The sequence below is a fragment of the Chenopodium album genome, chromosome 4 (genome assembly GCF_948465745.1).
Source record: "Chenopodium album chromosome 4, dcCheAlbu1.1, whole genome shotgun sequence".
NCBI lineage: Eukaryota > Viridiplantae > Streptophyta > Magnoliopsida > Caryophyllales > Amaranthaceae > Chenopodium > Chenopodium album.
This window is the reverse complement of record NC_137837.1, coordinates 67,151,348-67,172,985: the sequence shown is the minus strand read 5'-3', so window position 1 is coordinate 67,172,985 and position 21,638 is coordinate 67,151,348. Positions and strand designations below refer to the sequence as shown.

General features: G+C 34.1%; 3 protein-coding genes across 5 annotated transcripts; 2 read left to right on the top strand and 1 right to left on the bottom strand.

The window, feature by feature from the left end:
- The first annotated feature begins 5,251 nt into the window (after nucleotides 1–5,251).
- On the top strand, nucleotides 5,252–7,228 carry LOC145628054 (uncharacterized). The gene is made up of 5 exons (XM_081680380.1): nucleotides 5,252–5,493; nucleotides 5,617–5,908; nucleotides 5,995–6,346; nucleotides 6,426–6,850; nucleotides 6,989–7,228. The coding sequence occupies exons 1-5, from the start codon at nucleotides 5,252–5,254 to the stop codon at nucleotides 7,226–7,228; spliced, it is 1,551 nt and encodes a 516-aa protein (XP_081536506.1).
- Nucleotides 7,229–12,731: 5,503 nt separating this feature from the next.
- Nucleotides 12,732–17,667, top strand: LOC145627124 (uncharacterized). 3 transcript variants are annotated; one of them, XM_081679520.1, is made up of 7 exons: nucleotides 12,732–12,958; nucleotides 13,062–13,144; nucleotides 14,109–14,295; nucleotides 16,697–16,880; nucleotides 16,980–17,080; nucleotides 17,149–17,219; nucleotides 17,304–17,667. In XM_081679520.1, the coding sequence occupies exons 1-7, from the start codon at nucleotides 12,872–12,874 to the stop codon at nucleotides 17,314–17,316; spliced, it is 726 nt and encodes a 241-aa protein (XP_081535646.1). In that variant the 5' UTR covers nucleotides 12,732–12,871; the 3' UTR covers nucleotides 17,317–17,667. The 3 variants fall into 3 exon arrangements, with proteins under 3 accessions (XP_081535646.1, XP_081535647.1, XP_081535645.1); XM_081679521.1 differs by having other exon boundaries at nucleotides 12,733–12,958; nucleotides 16,989–17,080; XM_081679519.1 differs by having other exon boundaries at nucleotides 12,734–12,958; nucleotides 16,697–17,080.
- A 3,163-nt stretch (nucleotides 17,668–20,830) lies between these two features.
- Nucleotides 20,831–21,157, bottom strand: LOC145628052 (uncharacterized). Its single transcript, XM_081680379.1, has one exon. It carries the CDS (start codon nucleotides 21,155–21,157, stop codon nucleotides 20,831–20,833), a length of 327 nt encoding a protein of 108 aa, XP_081536505.1.
- Between the last annotated feature and the right edge of the window lie 481 nt (nucleotides 21,158–21,638).

The window sequence follows — 21,638 nt, the reverse complement described above, 5'->3', positions numbered from 1 at the left end:
AGGTTGAGGAATTTTGAAGCTTGGGTTGTAATGATCATTATTGGATTTGTTTGAAATTTTGATAATTAAGCTGTATTTTTGTTAACTCTTTTTCTTTTTTTTTTTTTTTTTTTTTTTTTTTTTGTAGTTTTCTTAAAATTAGGGTATTTGTAATGTGATTTTGTGAATAGAATGATGGATTTCATGGATTGGCCCTATAATGAATTATGGTTGACTATTAAAGTGTGACATCTACAAAGTTAGTGTTGACCATGTTTATAGTGATTATTCTTGCCTTTTCGTTCTTTTAGTAATGAAAGTATTATTTAATTTATTAAATTATTGTACTAAGTTTATTTGAATTAGTCTGCTCAACAATATGGAGGTATCGAATGTGCTTATTATGTAATGAGATATATGTAGATGGTATCTTTCCATAGCGATTTCAAGGGTAATTTGAAAGAGGTTATTGATGAATTTACCTCTTCTTTGCAAGATAAAGTGCTTTATACGATTTTTAGTTGATGTTTTATTTTTATAAAGTATAGTAAACACGTGTGTGTGTATATATATATATATATATATATATATATATATATATATATGCGGGTTTATTTGGCAAGACTTGCAACCTATAACTATGTAGAATTGGATGAGATTTGAGAACAGTGGGCTAAGTTTTTTAGACTTTATTTTTTGTTGAAAGACTACTTATTTTATTAATCGATGTTATGATCAATCGCATTATGCTTAATAAAACAATATAACACATTTTTATATATCTACTTTTATTTAGCCTATTGGTTATTGTTATTACATTTCTAAATTATAAATCAATGATTTTTTTTAATTCAAGTTTTAATTGTTTTTTTGGAATTATAGTTAATTTTGTTGTAGTGTATTTGTTGTGAATGAATTCAAGTTGTGAGGAATTATTTGGAGTGTTTGTATTGTATGTTGTGGGTGAATTAAAGTTACATGGAAGTATTCGGAGTACGTGTTTTGTTGTGGATAAATTTAAGTTACAAGTATGCATGGCAAATTAGATTTTTTATAAATTTGTATTTTAAGCAACTCATTTAATTAGAAATATAGGTAAAAGAATAAATTAAAATTGAAAAAAAAGGGAAATTCTCAACGGTAACCCCCAATTTATGCTACGAACCAATGGTAACCCCATTTTTTTTGGATTATACAAAATGACACTATTAATCTTTTCTCTCCTAATGATGACATCAATGATGGTTTTTTAACATATATTTAAACCATGGTTAAGGAAAACTGGAAATGACAAAATTGCCCCCTTTTATTTCACCCAACCAACCGAATTTAATTCCCTCCATTTATCTCTCTCTCTCCTTCTTTCTCCCTCTTCATTACTCTTCGTGTTCCGTCTTCTCAAAGCTTTCCCATCAAACTGTTCATCGAGACGCAAAACACAGAGAGCATTGAATTTGACCCCAATATTTCCATCATAAGGAGACTGTGATTGTCATTTTTCTTCTGGGTTGAAGTGAGGTGTTATTCAAAATAGTTGATTTCAAAACTTGCGACTAGGGTATTTAAGTTTGGGCTAAGAATCAAGGGTACCTAGTGAAAGATAGGATCTTTCTGCACCATCTTGATAAAAACAAGTTCAGGTATGCACCAAAACCCTAATTTATATATAAATTTTGAGTTTTGCATGTTATGCACTCTGTTTTGTCATGATCGTATGTATGCTTGTTTGATGGGGTTGTTTTGTTGCTTTGATTATTGATTATGTGTTATGAACTTTTTTGTCTGTGTTTGTGCTTGGAATATGTTATGGTGGTAGAATGAGTGTTGCGGTGGTATTGAAGTTTCAGTATAAGGGTGTAGATGTTGATGTTGTAGTTGATGATATTGACACAGTCAATCTAGTTGACCTAGTGATAGAGTATTGGGATAAGGCTGTTGAGAGTAAGAAACCTATTCCAAAACATGCTTCTTTTGCTTATATTCACAAAATGAAACATGTGTACTTGAATAATGATAGGGACTTGATGCAAATGTTTACTAATTTAAGTGGAAAAGGCCTTATATATATATGGGTGGGTGAGGCTAATTCACCAAATGAATTACTGAAGGTTGCTAGGACTTTGAGGGCAAGTAGGGTAGCTGCTGAGTTGAAGAATAGTGTGGGACAATTGGGTCAGACAGAATGTGATGTGATCCTGAAAAGGGAATCCCAAGGAGAAGTCTAAGGAACCTAGAGAGTATTTCAAGTAAACCTGAGATTGATAAAGTAGAACTTAAGAAGTTAACCCCTAGGAGAAACTGTAACACCCCGATTTACTAGCTATTAATAAACAATAAATAAAAGGAAAAATAGACAACCTTTAAATAAAAGTGCGGAAGCATACACCTAAATTGGAGGTATTATCGCCACACTCAACAACCTGTCAAGTGTTAAGACTTACAAAAATCCCAATAATTACAACCCAATAAACTAGGTGAGCTATTTATACAACTTTATAAACTTATGACATCACACTAATCGAAACACTTGAGCTCCTTTAGCTACAACCACTTGATCAACCTGCTTAGAAAATCTTGACTGCTCACCATTAAGGACAAATTCCAAAATAGATCGTCGCAGGGCCACCATAAGAAAAAGACATGGTCGCAAACACAAGTAGCAAAACAAAATAACACACACGTCAGCAAAAGCTGAGTAATCACCACATATTAGAATATAGAGTATAATATAATAATTAACATTACTAGATCAATTAAACAATGTAGTTCGAAACTAAATTACACATTGTACTCTGAAAATAACCTTTAACAACTCAACCTCGAATAATAATACGAACCTTTACTCATTATATCCCATAAGTGTGTCATGCTCATTGTTCTATACCTAGCCTTGGACATGGGTAATTCGAATAAAACCAACAAGTATAAAAACTTGAATACTCCCAATAACTAGAAAACACATTGAACCAGACCACATACGGGTCAATTCCCACTGTAGGGGACCATAAAAAAAACAAATAGTAAAGATTGTACCTCATTCTTAACTCATGATCATTATCTCATTACCAACATGACAAGTACTAAGGTATATAACGCCGAGCCTCAAACCAAGAATATAATAATAATCTCAACCTTTTGATCTCATACATCGATCAAGTAATCTTTCACATGATAATAAATTCTCAATATTGGCACATGTTCCCAAATAATATAATAATTCGAACTCGATTCAATAGTAGTATATCTCAACTCTTATAGGGCAATCATACTAGTTACCCAAATGTAATCAATTTTCAACCCAAAATAATACTCTGCATTAGTAACCCTAAAACCTCAATATAACAATACTCCCTAAAATAACAACATTAAAAACCCTAACACGAATAACACAATAATCAATTCGAAAATTAAATCATAAAATACAGTACAACAAAAGTAATACGACATTCAATACCAATCAAATCATATAATACCATATAATAATCAATTATATACATGTACAAGATTACAAATAATAAATCATACAATTCATATATAATAATAAGAAATATAATACAAACGACTCTAAAATAAGTTCCGTGTGATTACCTTTCGTAAATAAATAGATCTAATAGAAGGGGGAAATGCCGCAATTACATGCACATGAGTACTCCGCAATTGCTACTAATCACAATTACACACATCACTCAAAACTTTGGAATAAAAATAAAGTGGTTTTGACCGATTAATGATCATGAAGATAAATGCTTATTCTAATGCTAAGATTAATAGTAGGCTGCAACAATAAAGCCACGAACAAAGTGGAGTAAAGAGAAAGAAGAAAAAGATAGGCATAAAATTAAAACGGCTACAGAATATTTTTTGCATCAAAATTTTAATAGGGTTATAATAGGTTATATACCCTTAAAAATATAGAATCCTATTTCAATTAAAATAGGGTTTTAAACCTCTATCAAATGATATGATATAAAATAAAAGATATGAAATATTATCTGATCTTTATACTTTATAAGATACAAAATTCACGGGTATTACAATCTACCTTCCTTAAAACAAGCTTCGTCTCCGAAACCTAAATTAGAAAATTTTAGGGTATTACAGAAACACTTCATCCTATGTGGCAAAACCTGCTGTGGTAGTTCCAGATCCTATTCTTGAGGGACAGACTGAAGAAGATGAGGATGATGATGGGGAACCTGTTGATCAGCCTATAGTTGAAATATATAATGCAAATTGTAGTGATGATACCTGGGCTGATATGATAAGGGATTTGGAAGCAGAACAGGAATACTTGAGTAGGGGGAGAGGAAGAGGGAGGGGGGAGGTAGAAGGAGAGGTAGAGGTAGGGGTAGATCTAAGGAGGAAAAAGAACCTCTGAGACTGGTGGGAGGTAGGATATGGCATAGTGGACCTCCCAGAGACTTGAAGAAATGGTATAGGAAGCAGTAAGAGGGTGTAGTAGAGACTGAGGCTGAGAGGTTGGCTAGGGAGATGTATGAGAAGAGGGAAGAAGAAATAAGGAAAGAGTTTAATTTGCCACCTATAGAACAAGCCAAACCAGTGCAGGTACTCAGAAGATGTCCAAGAAAAAGGTTCCAAAGTGAGGCCCAGACATAAGCTAGGACAGATGTGATTGCAGCACCTGTGGCAGAAATTAATGTCATCACAGGGCAAGCTTCAGTACCTTCTGGGGATAGAGTGACATCTTCCAAATCATCCAAGACCTCTGTTACAATTGGTAAAAGGATTCCTAGTACTACAGCTAGGAGGAGGGGATTGATTATCAGAACAAGTTCAGATGAAGCAATTGAGCCATCAAACACACTTGATGTTAGCTTAGGTGAAGATGATTTCACTAAGAGTTTGATGAATGTGGACAGGGATGAAGTGGTTGAAGGGGATGTAGGGGATGATGGTGAGTATGATTCTGAGGAAGTTGAAGACCAAGATGATGAAGAAGATGGTGAAGACCAAGAAGATGACTTTGAACCAGTTAAGAATCAATTTGATCCTTGGGAGGGTCCTGTCAGGGAGAATGAAAAAGATGTTGAAGACTACTTTTGCCACATTGTACAGAAATGGGGAGTTGTACAATGATGAGGATTTTGGCAAAATTGTCATCAAACCATGACAATTATTTACAGATAAACAACATCTGAGAGATGTTGCAGAGATTACTGTATTCAAAGTGGGTTCTCTGTTGTGGTTCTTAAAGCATCTAATATGAGATACACTGTTAAGTGTTCCTCTAGCAACTGTGAATGGAGGTTGCATGAGGCTTCCTGATGGTGTCACATGGGCAATCAAGTCCATTCAAAACATGGAACACACATGTTCTGGTATAGAGGTGAAGAATCTTATGGTGTCTACCAAGTGGGCTGTAAGGGTGCTGCTTGAGGGTATCAGAGCCAACAATGATATCCCTGGAAAGGCATTGAACCAACTACTTTGGCAGAGATATGGAGTACATATGGCTGTAAGTTCTCTATACAGAATGAGGTCTAAGGCTTTAAGGTAGATAAATGGGGGTCATGACATATCATATGTCCAACTTCTTGATTATTGTGAAATGATAAGAAGTACTAACCCAGGTTCCTCTGCCTTTTGTGCTTGGACACCTCATAACCACATTGATAGGCCTCTGCAGTTCCTAAACATATTCATATCATTCAAGGGTTGTATAGATGGATTGTTAGCTGGATGTAGAAGCTTCATTGGGGTGGATGGGGCTCACTTAAAGGGGAATTATGGTTGTGTCCTGTTATCTGCAATTGCATTGGATGCAAACAATGAGCTATTCCCCTTTGCTTGGGTAATAGTATCAACTGAGGACACAGAGAATTGGAAGTTCTTTGTGTGGCATTTAAAAAACTTACTAAATGATAGTGGGAGAGGTGATGAGTGGTGCATTATCTCTGACAAACAGAAGGTATGATACATGTGCTATCTATTTTTCTTTCTTCAGTTAACTAACTTTTGAATTTTTTTTACTAACATTTGTCTATCTTTGCATAGGGGATTGAAGCTTCATTGATTGAGTTGTGGCCAAAGGCTGATAGAAGATATTGCTGTAAGCACCTATGCAAGAATTGGAAGAAGCCATTCCCAGGTACTTTGATGTTTAGTCTGTTTTGGTTGGCTGCTGGTGCTTATTCTGCTTTCACCTTCAAGAAGGCCATGGACCAACTACAGAAGGTGAATCCAGCAGCCTTGATATGGCTGTCTGAAGTTGGAGATCAATCAACATGGACCATTCACAAATTCAATGAGGCTATCAAGTGTGATGTAAACAAAAGCAACTTTGTGGAAAGCTTTAATTCCACATTGGGTATGGACAGAGCAAGACTTATTCTAACATGGCTAGAAGGTAACATTATCTATACTACACATGTGTTGTGACTATTTTATTCTGAGTTATCACTAAATTTTGTGGTTTTTATTGTTAGAAATTAGAAGGACAACAATGGTCAGGATGTGCACTAGGAAGCAAGCTTCTGAGAATTGGGTAGATGATGATATTTGCCCAAGAATAAAGGTCAGACTTAAAGTGATAACTCAAGAGTCCAGGGCCTGCAAGGCATACCCTAGTGCTGATGGGTATGAAGTCACTGATGGCAAATCTGTTCTACCTGTAAGTTTTGCAGAAAGAAGGTGCCTTTGTGGGAAATGGCAGATTTCTGGAATCCCTTGTAGGCATGCCATTAGAGCAATTTTGCATGCAAGGCTTGATCCAAAAGACTTTGTGCATGAATTATACTCAGTGAGAAGGTACAAAGCTGCATATGCTGGTGGAATCAAGTCCATCCCTGACAGTAATCAATGGACAGACTTTGACATGCCTAAAATTCAACCTCCTACCATGAAGAGAGGAGTAGGCAGGCCTTGTAGAGAGAGGAGAAGGGATTAAGAAGAAGAGAGGAAGGGCAAGAGAAGCAAAACCATTAAATGCAGCAACTGTGGAAGCTATGGCCATAACTTATTAACATGCAAAGGAGGCCCCACAGCATAGCAAGCTGCTGCTGCTGCTGCCTCTAAAAGGGGTAAGGGGAAGCAGGCTGGTGTTGCTTCTGGTTCTGCACAGGGTCAAGCCAAAGCACCCGTTAGTGCTCCAGCTTCTGCAAAGAGCAAAGGGAAAGGGCCATTTGCAAAAGACAAAGGAAAGCAAGTCATGTCTTACTCACAACCTGCACCAAAAATGAGGAAGCAAGGTGGAATTAGGTTCTACACTCATCCTGGCATGGACAGCTGATTTATGTGGCTAATTAACATAAGTATATAGCTCTGTCACCTGTTTTTTTGGGTAGTTTTATCAACTATTTGTGGACAGTTTGGGGGGAAACAGGACAAGTTAGTAAAATAGCAATAGAAGCTGATTTTTTTGGGTATTTGTGTTAGTTTGTTTTGGATATTTGGAGGGAACATGCCATCTTTTTATAGTACTTGTATGACACTAATTATCTTCTTAGATTGTGAACAATTGATTAAGTGTTAATCACCAACTATGCTTCTTTTGATAGTACTACCATGGCAATTATTGTGTACATATTGTTTCCTGCCATAACAAATCACAGTTCAATGATAAAGTAGAATAACAGAGCAAAAAACCAAAAGAAATTGGGAGAAATTAGATGTAAACAAAGTTCTGATTTTTATTGAATAAGGATGATTAGTACATCATTTAACTACCTACATTGTTAAGAAATAACTACAACCATCTCAATTTCCCCTAAATGAAACCCTAATTTCAGCTAATTTACCCCAAATGAACAATCTTGGGTTTACAAATTCAATCATTTAATTAAAGTAAAGAAAACCCAAATTAAAATCGTCCCAATTGCAATCTTCATCATCTTCTTGCCAAAGCCATCACCACGATCTTCATCAGTGACCCCATCAACCATCCTCACAATATTTTCCCCAGGAACCCACGCAAAAAAAGTGACACATGCTGCATTTGTTGTATGGCATGTCAGGATTAGAGCGTGTGTCAGAAAAACGCACATCTAAATATTGCTTAAATGAACACTCGCACTGGCGAAGCTTGATTGCTCGAGCTCTTCCCATGGTGACTGCGTAAAATAGAAGGAGGAAGAAGACAGCAATGGAGGAATTTGGGGAAATTAAAGAAGAAAGGGTTTTTAAATCCTGGTGTCTGACTTTTGGGGTGAAAAATTTAACCATGGTTAACTTAAATAATAATATATATGTTAAAAAACCATCATTGATGTCATCATTAGGAGAGAAAAGATTAATAGTGTCATTTTGTATAATCCAAAAAAAATGGGGTTACCATTGGTTCGTAACATAAATTGGGGGTTACCGTTGAGAATTTCCCAAAAAAAAATGTTTGGGAAAACTAATACAAAAACATATTAAAGAGATAATAAATAAAAAGAAATATATAGAGTAGTGTAGGGAATATATCAAACACCCAACTTTGAGTTCCACTGTGATCATGCACTTAAGCATGGTGGCGTCCAAAGGGAAGGAAGCTAGAGCAAAAGAGTCGCCAAGTTTTAGGAACTTGTAAGCCGTTCACGAGGTGAAGGTTACACCCCTTCACGATCACACAGATCGCTAACTCCATAGTGATCCTGACTCATGACTAGATAATCGGGGATGATGATACAAATCCAACATAAAAGAAATTGACCCTGCCCTAAATAGCCTCTACTTTGTTCTTCTCATATTCATGTGCGCTTTTCGATCAACATACAATCAATATATTAATCCTAAACCTGTTTAATCTATGTTGGTTGATTATTAATGCACAAAAATCTATTATTGGTGATAACTTGAATTAAAATCATATTAGTCTAATTCAAATGATTAAGTATCTTATTAAGCGTAATTTCAAGTACAAACTCCCTTTAAACTTGCAAGAGAGGGCGTGATCAAGCAATAACAATAATATAAAGCAACACAATAATGTTGACAATATTAACTACACATATCATCATCAAAACAATCTCATCAAATCATAATAATGTTAGCAAAATCCTGGCATGATACTAACAAGATTAATAACAAATCCTGGCATGTCACTAAATATAAAAAATCAAAACTTTAGCCCTAACATGATACTAGAAAGCAATAAAAGCGAGTAAATACAACTTGAAGGTACTAATGTTTACCAAAAGTTTCAAAGAAGGTACTCATGTTTCAAAGGTTTCATTTAGAGTACTTAACTTGCTACAACAGGTAAACTAGTTTTTTTTTTTTTAAAAAAAGGAAAAATAAATTTCTAACAAAATAAAGGAGGGTACTAATGTTTTGTGTAGTTTAATAAATTTGACAGTTAAAAAGTAGTCGTTAGAGCTCCCAAAAAATCTGGCTTCCATTTGTATTCTTCTCCATTGCCATTTTCAATATACAGAGCCTACAAATAATCGAAAAAAAGAAATTTTTAGAAGCAGCAAATAAAAAAAAATTCAGAAGCAGAAAATAATTTTTTTTATTGAAATTCTAACATGTCAAGGCAGATCTTTCCTGAATTGATTGATAACAAGAAGAAGAACTTCAGTAGATTCATTAAAAGTAGTAGAAACAACTAAATACCCAATTCTTTTGAGATTGAATTGAGGATAACTAATTACTTCTACTACATGAAAAGAGACCCAAGAAATTTCAAACCCATAAATTGAATGAAGATAAGTTAATTTGAGATGAAAGGGGTGTTGATGATTTCACGACGAATTTCATTTGTGAGTATGTTAATTTAATTTCGCGACGAATCTGGCTTCCATTCTGACAAAAGCCATTGAAGAAATTTCAAACCCATAAATCAAATCATTTGTGGGTCTGTTCAGTTAATTTCGCGACGAATTTCTTCAATGGCATTTGAGAGGAAAGTTGAAAGGGGTGTTGAAGATTCTTGGGAATGAAGTCGAATTCCTTTGATTAAATCATCTAATGAGCGTTGAAAGAATGAGTCTATTATTGATGAATTCGCCATTGATGAATTGGTTTGAGTTTTTTTTTTATTGATGATTTTGATTTGATGGGGTATTTTAGAATTATGTGGGTTGAAGGTTTTGTGAGAAGATTATAAGGTTTTTTTGGGTGGAAAAATGGAAGAAAAGGGGATTTGTAAGTGGTTTTGATAGTTTGAATTGAGGAAGAAGACGATGATTGTGAATTGTGGTGATATGAATTCAATCAGTGCAAAAAGCCAGAAAGGCAAAGTCTTGAGCTTCACGAAACATTAGTACCCTCCTTTATTTTGTCAAAAAATTATTTTTCCTTTTAAAAAAAAAACAAGTTTACATGATGTAGCAAGTTAAGTACTCTAAATGAAACCTTCGAAACATGAGTACCTTCAGTGAAACTTTTGGTAAACATTAGTACCTTCAAGTTGTATTAACTCCAATAAATGCATCCTAACATGACACTAGGAGTCAATAAAAGCAATCTAAGCATGATTTCTATCAAAAAATTAATTAAGAAAGATGCCTCATACTTATTTCTATCAAAACAAGACACACGTTAATTAGTAACTTCAATGAAAATATTAAACAATTAAATAATATTAATTGAAATATGGATTTGGGACCAAACCCTTAGAACTATCAACCTTTCACGTCTAGGTCTTAGGCAACTTTGAGCTTGGTTAGGGGCGTCTAAGAATCGTAAATGAGGAATGATGTATTTTGTAAAAAGGTGCGGAAAGGCTTAGAAAATCAAGAAAGAGAAAAAGAATAAGCTTTAGCTTAGAGAGAGATAGAAATGATGATTGTGGGTGATTTTTGATTATTAAAAACGGGGAAAATTGTCCCTATTATATAGAAAAACAACCGAAAACGATCAGAAAAGAGTCAGAATTTGACTCGGAGTAAAAAGTAGCTCTATCGCAACGGACAAGGTCATTGCGATGTGATAGTGTCATCGCACGGCGATAAGCCTATCACAGCGCGATGGACCTTATTGCGGCACAATAGATGTTATACGATAAAATTCATACGGAATTCGACTTCCAATCAAATTGGGTTAGCCAGAGTCCGTACTTATCTTTTATTAAATCAGATTTAATCCTTTTAAAACATTTGTTTTATCCGATGTAGAATTCTTTATCTTTTCAAAGTAAATAATAATTATAATTATTAATCCTAGTCCCTTTAGAACTCAAAATAACCTTCTAGATAATTAAGATAAATCCTAATGACTTTAGGAATAATTAATGGACCTTTCACATGATCATTGGGCTGCCCATAAAACTCAATTTAGGCCCAATTTAGTATTTTGGTCATAAATTCCTCGCTAAAACTCGAAATTGGGCTTATTAGGAATAATTAATGGACCTTTCACATGATCATTGGGCTGCCCATAAAACTCAATTTAGGCCCAATTCAGTATTTTGGTCATAAATTCCTCGTTAAAACTCGAAATTGGGCTTATAATACATCGTTGGAAAGCTCTTTTCAATCCCCATCCAACTACACAATTATTGGACCCATATCATGGACAAGAATTATGTCAATATTCCTTTTAGTACATGTATATTGGTTGATATTGATTATTCCTCCTAAAACATACTCGTACACGAAATAGGGGTGAAAGTTCGGTTTGCGATTTGGATTTTACACCCAATCGAATTAATTCAGTTTTGGATTTTTGAAACTGAATCCAAACCGAATTTGGATTCAGTCCAATCCAATCCAAACCGTATTAATTCGATTTTGGAAATTGAGTCCAAACCGAACCGAACTTTGTTAGAAAAATTCCAGCAAATTCAAAATGTAATCAGTTTATTTCAAGCAAAACAAGGAACAATCACCAAATGATAAAGAAAATGAACATAATTTGGAAAATTTAATCCAAATTCAAGCAAAATCAAAATATCATAAGCAAATTCATCCCCAACAAATTTTCTATATAATCTAACACCACCACCCCAAATTTTAAATTAAAAACAAACTAAATCGAAGTCGAAAGCGATTGCGATGGATCATTGGAGAAGACAAAGAGTGATAGCGGTGGAGAAAACTACCTAGCGCTGCTTAATAGTGACTGGTCGGTGGTCGGAAAAGTCTAAGAATGAACGCCGGTGGACATAAGGGGGGTAAGAAAAGGGAAAACTGAAAAGGGGAGAAGAAATTATTAGGGGCTTAGGGTTGCCGCAGCCCGCAAGTGAGTGTGAAAGAGTGATAAAGGGAAAAGGGATTAGGGTTTCTATTTAAGATGCTTATATATGAAAGGGAAATGGGCTTGGTAATTGAGCTTGTTAGAATTTTGTTTCAAATTTCGATTTTTGGTTTTATTGAAGTGTAAAATCAAAACCGATCCGCGATTCATATTTTTTAAAAATCTCAAACCAATCCAAATTGCATTGTATTATTTCAGTTCAGTTTAGTTGGGTTGCGGATTCTATCCGTATTACTTTCACCCCTAAGAGCAAGTTTAGCCTTAAGACTTAGATTGACATCATCAATTTGAATCTTAAGACATATGCTTAAGACTTTCCCATTTTTCTTCAAAAATCTCAAGCAAGTCTCAAGTTGAGTCTTAAAATTCCAAGACTCAACTTAAGACTTGAGATTGAGACCCACTTCACCCATCTCACTTTTATTTTTATTATCTTTTTATTTTTTATTTTTACACTTTTCTACATATAATATGCCAAATATTTAAATCTTAAGGGTAAAGTGATAAATTTGAAAAAGTTTTATTGAGTCTTAATAAGAATTTAATGACATGATTTTTAATGGGGCCACCAAAAATAATGTCACATCCAAGTGTCAGGGCTCTAACACGGAGTACTTGAAATTGCAATTTCCCTCGCAGTAATCGACAAAATTTCAACTTTTCTCGCGGCTTTTCAATTTGGTACTTGCTCATTGAAACTTACAAATACTTAAATCAAATTCTGATAAACAATCCTTTGTTAAGTGCTCAAATGGAGGTACCCTTGAGTCCAATTTTTCACAAAATTGCCGGTGAAGTTGTCGGTAAACCTAATCGCACCTTCACTCGTCCTACTGAGGTTAAACCCCTGTTTAATCCCCGTTATTTGAGCTATAATGTTCTGAAATTTGAATGTTTCTTGTATTGCTACTATCATTTTTTTTTTTTTTTTGGATTTGCAGATTTGTCTTGAGGAATGGTGGCTTTCGAAACTTGATGATGATAAGGGTTTAGCTGTCAGCGGTCGTCCTCTCGAAACTAGAAAGTAAGGTTTTTTTTTTTTTTTTTTTTTGGTTTGTTTGTTGTTATCGGTTTTTATTATACAATTGGGTGTTAGTTTGCATCGTCGAACATAATAATTTACACTCGGGTGTATAATAGACAACTTGAAGCCTGTGTTTAGAGGGAATATTAGTCTAGATTAGTTATATGTGACTTGATATCATTGTGAAATAGTTTAAACCCGAATTAATGTGGCATAGAAAATACCAAGTATATTTATGTTATTTGATTACTAGATGCCGAGCTCATTATATCTTTGGCATCTTTTTGAAACTGCTATTTTTAATGTTGGAATTGTTAGAACGTTATTTTTCTATAATGGAAGGATATTATAGTCGGAATAATCAACGATTCGATGCCAAGAAGTTTACACATTGAAATTTTGCGGTAGCGATTCTATTAGTGATTGATTGATTGAGTGACTATACAGAATAATCACTTTTGGTCCATGTAGCCGACCCTACTTATGGCTTAAGGCTTTGATTGATTGAAGGATATTATAGTGGAATTTTCGTCAGTTGTTCTTAATGGAAGCTTAGTTTGTGGTTTAATTTGCAATATGATGTAATTGATATTCACTGATTCTATTTACATTAGCTAGTGGGAAGGGAGTAGTGTGATAGTGCTTATTGGTAAGATTAGAAGGGCGGATGATGGGGTAGAGCTAGTGCAAATGTGCAATCTCGTCTTTATCGTGGTGGTTGTGTTGAAACTGTAAAACAGGATGTATTCAGTTATTTGGCTTAGGAAGATTCACATTGTTTTGCAATACAAGTGAATCGAAGAATGCACCAATTTTGTTTTGTTATTCAATCTCGTCTTTAATCATGCAAATTGACTCTAAGAAAGGGATTTAAGTGTACAATTGGAGACGTTGTGCTGTTGGATGAAGGGAGCAGTAATAGCATACCACCATTTTAACATTGCTGCAATTTGTTTGCTTGTAGATGTGATACTCCACAACGGAAGTTTCACTCTGCTCCTGCTAAAAGGAGAGCGTTGAGAGAATTTCACTCTTCAAAAATTGTAAAGAGGCATGGTTGTACTACACTTGAAACTTCTGATGGTTTTATTGTTTCTCTGTGTGGTTTTATAAACAAGTCTCGCACACAACAAAATGGCTTTTCCTCTGAGGTAAGTACATATGCTGGCTGCATATCATATAAAGTTTGTAAGCATTCTCATTAAGACTTTAGCTTTTTCTATGATCCACCTGTGATAGCTTTACTGGTTGGTGGCTAATAGACACCATTAAATCCTAAAACATTTCAGCATTGTATTGATCAGGTTTCGCTTTACAATATTTTCAGTTCCCTGGGTACCCAAGGACAAGGTTTTATGTTAATTTTTGGTGTTTGTGTGTGTGTTTGTAAATTGTGCTAAAAGAAGATAGATACGAAATATACTCCTTATTTCTCTCTTTTGGCATCTGGTATAGGATCCTAGTTGTTTACAGTTTAAGATTGTCCTTAGAGTTAATTGGCCTGGTTTCTAGTCTATGTGTGTGACTTTTTAAAATGTCATTTACTACTGTGACTGCTGACATCCTGAGATGTTAGCTTCAGATGTCAGTGGCACCCAATGGTGTAATTGATAGCAGCTTTTCAATATTTCTTGGACAAATGGAGATCATTTGTATACACCAATTTTATGCTATTAAATGATGTTTGAATCAATATTTTTCTTTTCTTTACCTAGACATGGAGAGGACTGGATTAAATCAATTTCACATACTATATTCCTTAGTTGAATTTCTGCAGTAGCGACCTTCTTTCTAATAGAAATTCTCGTCTCTTCACACCTTCTTGCCCAGTAAGATCTTACAGTAATCCCCCTCAGTTTATAATATGGCCATGAATGTGCTTGTCTATCACCTGGCATCTTGAGACTGACTTGTGAATACTGGTGCTCATAAGTCTGCTGATTACTTGATAGTGTAATACTCAACATGTTACATCTTACGTAACAACTCATGACATACCACCAAATGCTAGAAAGGTTGAACTCATCCCCTTACATTAGAGCTCCAGCATGTGAAAGGTGCTATGAGGATTCATTTGGTGTAGGAATAGGACTGGCAAATCTGAGGCTTAGTGAAAGTGAAATATTATAATCAATTAGAAATGAGATGCTAGAGAAGGAGGGATCTATAGTTGATTGAATTCCATGGGGCTCTTCTTTTTATCTTTTTGAAAGTCAGGTTTTCAGGTATTTCTCTTCTATTGTGTCTTACTCTATTAAATTGTAGTTCAATACTTGTACTCTTAAGTTCCCCACCCTTATCCTCTAGCAGTTGCTCTTCCTCTCAACTATTTAAAATATTTGACTACCTTTTCTTTTGTTGCATATTAACCTTCACCATTTATGTAATGTGTGTACTATAGCACGTCTCTAGTAGTCTAATCTATGTTAGTCAAACATTTCACATTTTATTTCACTTCAAGTACTCATGTCGGATCCTTGACACTCTAACATGGGCATGGAAACAAACTAATATCAAGGTAATGTTTGAAAACAAGTAGCCAAGTCAAACACTTAGGACACACACCCAAGTCCAAGTACTGATAGGCTGATTGCTATTATTTGGATTATGCCGACATCATTGTTTTTGGTAATAAGAGTATTGATTGTGTTGATGCTATAGCACTGTGATCATTGCAACTTAGTAAGCAAACATAAAAAGGGGAACTTCATAGCTTTTTCTTTTTCTTTTTTTTTTTTTTTTTTTTCCGCGTTTGATGTACTAGTACTATGTAAGATTGTAAGGGAAGCACAATTAATGCAATTATTTTCTTCTTTCCACTATCAAAATGGTGAGCTTATATCAGGTTTTCTTGGGAATTTGTTCATCCATTAGGAGCATTTGAGCATGTGATGACAATTGAAGCCTCCCTGTGTGGCTTGGTCTTTCTACTTGGGTCCCACAATTGGTCTCACTAAGAACCGTGTATATGTTCATTCCCAAACTTGTTCTGTATGATTTATTATATTCAAGGTTCAACCTGTACACTTTAGACTTCTGGTATCCCTCTGAGAGTTGAGTGAAGTGTTGTCTTATTTCAACCTATTATTTGGAATGTGAATGTGACCTTGAATTGTCCAGGTGAGCCCATTACTTGCTGTTTGGGAATTAAAGTATATAATAGCCCTTGATCTGAATTATGAAGTCAATGCCATCAGTAAATGCTGTACTTCCTGTTTCTCAACCTTTTGCTAACCTCAGCCTCTAAATGCATAATTTCATATTACTCCTTGCTGAAACATCACAGTAGTACTTACGCCCTAAATCTAAAGATACATCTGAAGGGCCCTCCCTGTTTGCCTCATAAATAGTACTGAAATCATAAGCAGATAGTCTCTCTTAACCTCTATAATGGTATGCAACTAATGCGAGTAATTAATAACTTAGATAACTTGAATACCTTTATTAGTTATTGCCCTAGGCATTGTCAATTTGTCATAATGTGAACTGTGAAGTATCTGTGATGCCTTCTGAATTTTGTAGATTTTATAGACTAACTTGGCTTCTGAGCAGGTTTGCAGGGATTTCAATTTTGGATTTCCTTATAATTGGGAGGATTATGCCGCATCTGTGGATAAAGATTTAAGTCAAATTAACCCTAAAGATGTTACCGAGTGCGTCCTGCCTGCTGCTTTAGAATCTTACAATGGTGCACAGCTGCATGATATGGTGTTGTCACTTTCTGATGCTGAAAGAGGTAAATTCAATAAGAAAGTGTATGACAACCTAATTGGATTGTTGGCTCCACAATCAATGGATGTAATAGAAGTTAAACCCTCAAAATCTACTACTCAAGCTGGTGCAGATGTATTCAACTCTGAATCTCAGAGGACAGAGGCTAGCAACAAGCGGGTAACCAGATCGCAGACTTCCTCGAAGCAGGAGTCCCATATAAAGGTCAGTATGGCTTGTTTTAAGTAATCTATTACTCAAGCTGATGCAGATGTATTAAACTTGAATCTCAGAGGACAGAGGCTAGCAGCAAGCGGGTAACCAGATCGCAGACTTCCTCGAAGCAGGAGTCCCATATAAAAAGGTCAGTATGGTTTGTTTTAAGTAATTTACCAAGTAGTTAAGATGAAGACTGATTAACTTATGTTAGTTTCAAATTTTCATGCAGAAGTCCAGAGTGAAGAAAATGTGAATGTTCTAATAATGTTGTCGCCTAAGCAGGGAGCAATGATGTAAACTCGAGGAAACCTTGCTAGCTTAGAACGCATTACTGTATATGAAACTCTTACACTGGTAGAAGTAGAACTGAGAACCTAAATATCCAATGCTAGGCTGCTAGCACTTGCAAAACTTATATTGACTTAACATCTTAAGTTCTAAAGCTAACCTTACTCAAATATGCTTGCTTAACGAAGGTTACATGAAAAAAAAAAAACGTGAAAGTTACATTTGTCTGTTGCATATGTTTTTAGCAAGTCTTGTTGATTTAAGGTGAATAAAAATGAAAAAAGTGGGGTTTAGGAAATGTTTGGTTTGGCTATTAAAAAATATCCAATTCAAAAGTCCGGTGATTTGATCCAAAATTCCGGTTATCGTATCTACTTTCTTACTGCGTATATTTTATATTGGAGATATTTGAAAATTTTTGGGTTATCGGATCGGACACGAATTGTAATTTTTCCGAAGAATTCTATGATCAGACCCGAAAACCTGGTGATTTGATTTGAAAACTTGATGGTTTGATCCGTAACTGAACAACCTTTGATTTGGCAAAGTAGCATTTTAAATGGTGATTAATGTTTGGAGTAGATAGTGATTATGAATCGTTTTGCAAAGTACCCAATTCAGGTAAAATAATAAATTTTAGATAACTACTTTAAAATAAATTTAATAAAGCTTAGATAATTACTTTAAAATCATTATCAATGGGACAATGGATAGTTGACAATTTCTTTTACATTTGAAAAATAAGATGAATGAGGATGCCGACGCGAAGTTGGCCCCATTACACCAGTTCGTTATTATAAGAGTGCGCAAAAGGATTGTTGTTGATATACGTAGTTGATGACACCAAATTCCATGCAATTTTAGCTCAAATTATGTATTCTTGATTAATTAATACCACTCCATTTTTCAAAGTTGAAAGTATCAAAATCAAGCATATTATAATACCATTATTTATACTAATAATACTACATTTAGTATAATACATGATGAGTGATAATGTGGCATGATTTAACCTTCCCAGCAAATGCATTGGCATGGGATTCACCGGATGATGTCTTTGCTCAACACAATGTCTCTTAGATTATGACTCTTTTCATTATTTTAATTAAAAATAAAAAAACTTAGATCTACTTAATTACATATTATTAATCATTGGACCGCCCATTCAGTTGATTCGTCATTATAATATGGTTGTACAATGGATTAATGAAGTATCACACTCAAATTTTTTTTTTAATAATCCATTATTAATAATAATAACAAAACAATGTCAAATTTCTTAAAACATGCTTTCTATTTCTAGTCCTTCACATGGCTATATGGAATGATATACCTCAAGTCCTCAACCACTTGCCATCTCCGATCGTTGTACCTAATAAATAAATTACAGTACATAATTGCAAAAAAACACAAAGAAAAAATAGCAAACTAAAGTGGGATGAGATTAAACTCTGTCTTTAGGATTATATATATGATTTTGAAAAAAAAAAAAAAAAAAAAACCTATGTTTTATATTTTATGAGAAAAGAAAATTAGAAATTGAACTGAACTTAACCAAAATTAAGCTGAAGTGAACAAGCCCTTGCCCCAAGATTCTATTCTCCTATTCATTAGAATGGAAGATATAGCAAAATGTACCATTCTCCATGGAGGGATGGACATATTTTGTGTGAAACGTTGAGTAAGATGGAGAAAAATAAAAAATGATGATAATAAACTTTGCCAATTAAATGTACAATATATAAATTGGCATGACATTTATTAATCTGAAAACTATTGACATTCAATTCTATCCCAAAATATGATTATAATTAAATAAAAAAAATGAGTAATTGGCAAAGCTAATCTATTTAATTAATCGTGCGTGTTTGATAAAAAAAAAATAAAAAAAAAATTAAGTAGCACAATCGTTAATAGTTAAGGTGGAGGCCAGATACGTAAAATAAATCTTATTTTTCTTTTTTAATTAATACAATTTTTTTGTTTGTTCAGTTGTGTAAAATGTTCGGTTTTATATCAAAGGATGTTCAATTAACATATGTATTAATAATGCTATACATTAGCATTTTTTTCATTGATTTATTTAATTGGTATTAAATCATATAGTTAAGTGAATTCCAAGATATCCACTGATGAGAATTAAACCAATTTCATTTTTACTCCGTATTTACATTTGAAATGATTTGTTATATAATATTAGATGTATAGTACAATCTTATTATAAATGTTCATTTTCATACATTACAATATTCAGAAATAAATGTTTAGTTTTTTTTTTCTAGTAAATGCACATTTGTGTTGCGCGACTCCAGCCAGAGCTATCCGGGCGTGACCCAAGCTAAAAATTTGCGAGTCTATATACCGTTAGGGCTGACAATCCCTAACTCGATCCGATAACCCGACCGAACCCGACCCGAAGTTATTGAGAGAAACCCAAACCTATCCTGACCCGAACCTGTACAAACCAAATTCGACTCGATTTGACCAAAATTTCATATTTCGTAATAATATTAAGTTTTACTCTATTTTTTATTGTTTCTAAACATAACCCGAAATCGACCCCGAAATCTGACCGAACCTGACTTGCTGACCCGAATTGCCACTATCGAAGCCCAATATTATAGGCCCAAAACATTTTAAAAACACATCCATCATTTTCTTTCCTTGTGGGAGAATTTCCTTACTCTTAAATTCATACTATTGAAGACTACGTATAACAGTTCACTTGGAGGTGCCACCTTCTTATCACCATGTCATTTCCAATAGGGTTGAACATGGATAGGATATCCGATATATGAAAACTGTAAAATCTGATATCCATTATGCATTATCCAATTAAAAAAGTTTTAGATTTTTTTTATATCCGTTAATTTCGAATTAGATTTCCGAAGTTATATAATTATCTTTAATTTTGATTCTTTTGATACATTTTTTTCAAAAAAGTTGTAAAACACCCAACCTCTTGATATTTGTTATTTGATATATGAAAGAAAATTGATATCCTATATATCCAATATCCAAAATTATCAAATCGGATATCCTAAATTATCGTATCAGAAGTAGATCGAATCTTCGGATAGTTTTTCTTAACCCTAATTTCCATCACCGTGCCCTATAGTTATCCAAAATATTTTAAGCTCCTCATCCAAAACTAATATTTAAATTCAAATAAGGCTACATTTAGGGCATGTTCACTGCAACTTAATTTCACTTCACTTCACTTCAGTTCCTAATTTCCTTCTCTTATAAAATATTCATTTCATCTCAGTTCAGAAAATGTTAACAGATCCTTAGTTTAATAAGTATCATTATTTATTTTAGATCAAATTAGAAAAATTTAGTTCAATTCAGATTAGTTAGAATAAGTTTAACTCTTTATCATTTTGAGTGTGGTCTTTTATCATCAAACACTTTTTAAGAAAACAATTATCAAAATTACATATTTGAAAAAACACATTAATATACAACCTACTGAGCCCTTGTAGCCTTGTTGTCTTGGAAGATGTTCTTGAGTTTATCCCATACCTGTTGTGCAGTGTCCCCTTTGCACAGGATGGTTTCAAGAAGATCAGATGAAATAGTCCCGTATATCCATTGTTTTACGATCGCGTCAAGCCGTGTCCACAAACTTTCAGAGATATCAGTAGGTTTTGTGGTCTTTATATCGATGTGATCGTCCCAATTTGAGTATCGAACTGATTCCCGATCAAGAACTAATGGAATGCAGTTCTTAATATTAGTGACGGAAAGTGCAGGGTGAAACTCAATGGATGGAGGTGGAGTATCCTTCGTCATGATGTAGCAGACGATGTAGGTGATTAATCAAATATGAGCAATTTGCCTAAAAGTAATTGATAAAGTAAAGAAGAAATTGCAGCAAGAAATCAAACTTGGTAGTGGCAAATCGAAAAAATTGTGATTAAAGCACTTAGAAACATAGAAAAAGGGACTGGAAAAAAAAAATAAAATAAAATTTGCCGAAGGTAGATCTAAACCTAGAGCTGTGATATCATGTTAGATTTCGGTTTTACAATCCTACGCCTAATCACGTTAGGAAACCTAGTACGATAAGGATACAAAATATACATAAAACCTATTCTAATCTGCGACAAATATTATCATAAATATAATATCTATCACTTAGGGAGACATTAATATTCAACTTTAATAAGAACACATGTGATTTTTTTTTTTGCATTGTGAATTAGCGTCTATACAAGATCTTATCTTAGATAAATATACTTAACATATCCTAACTAGAATCAAACTCACCCTA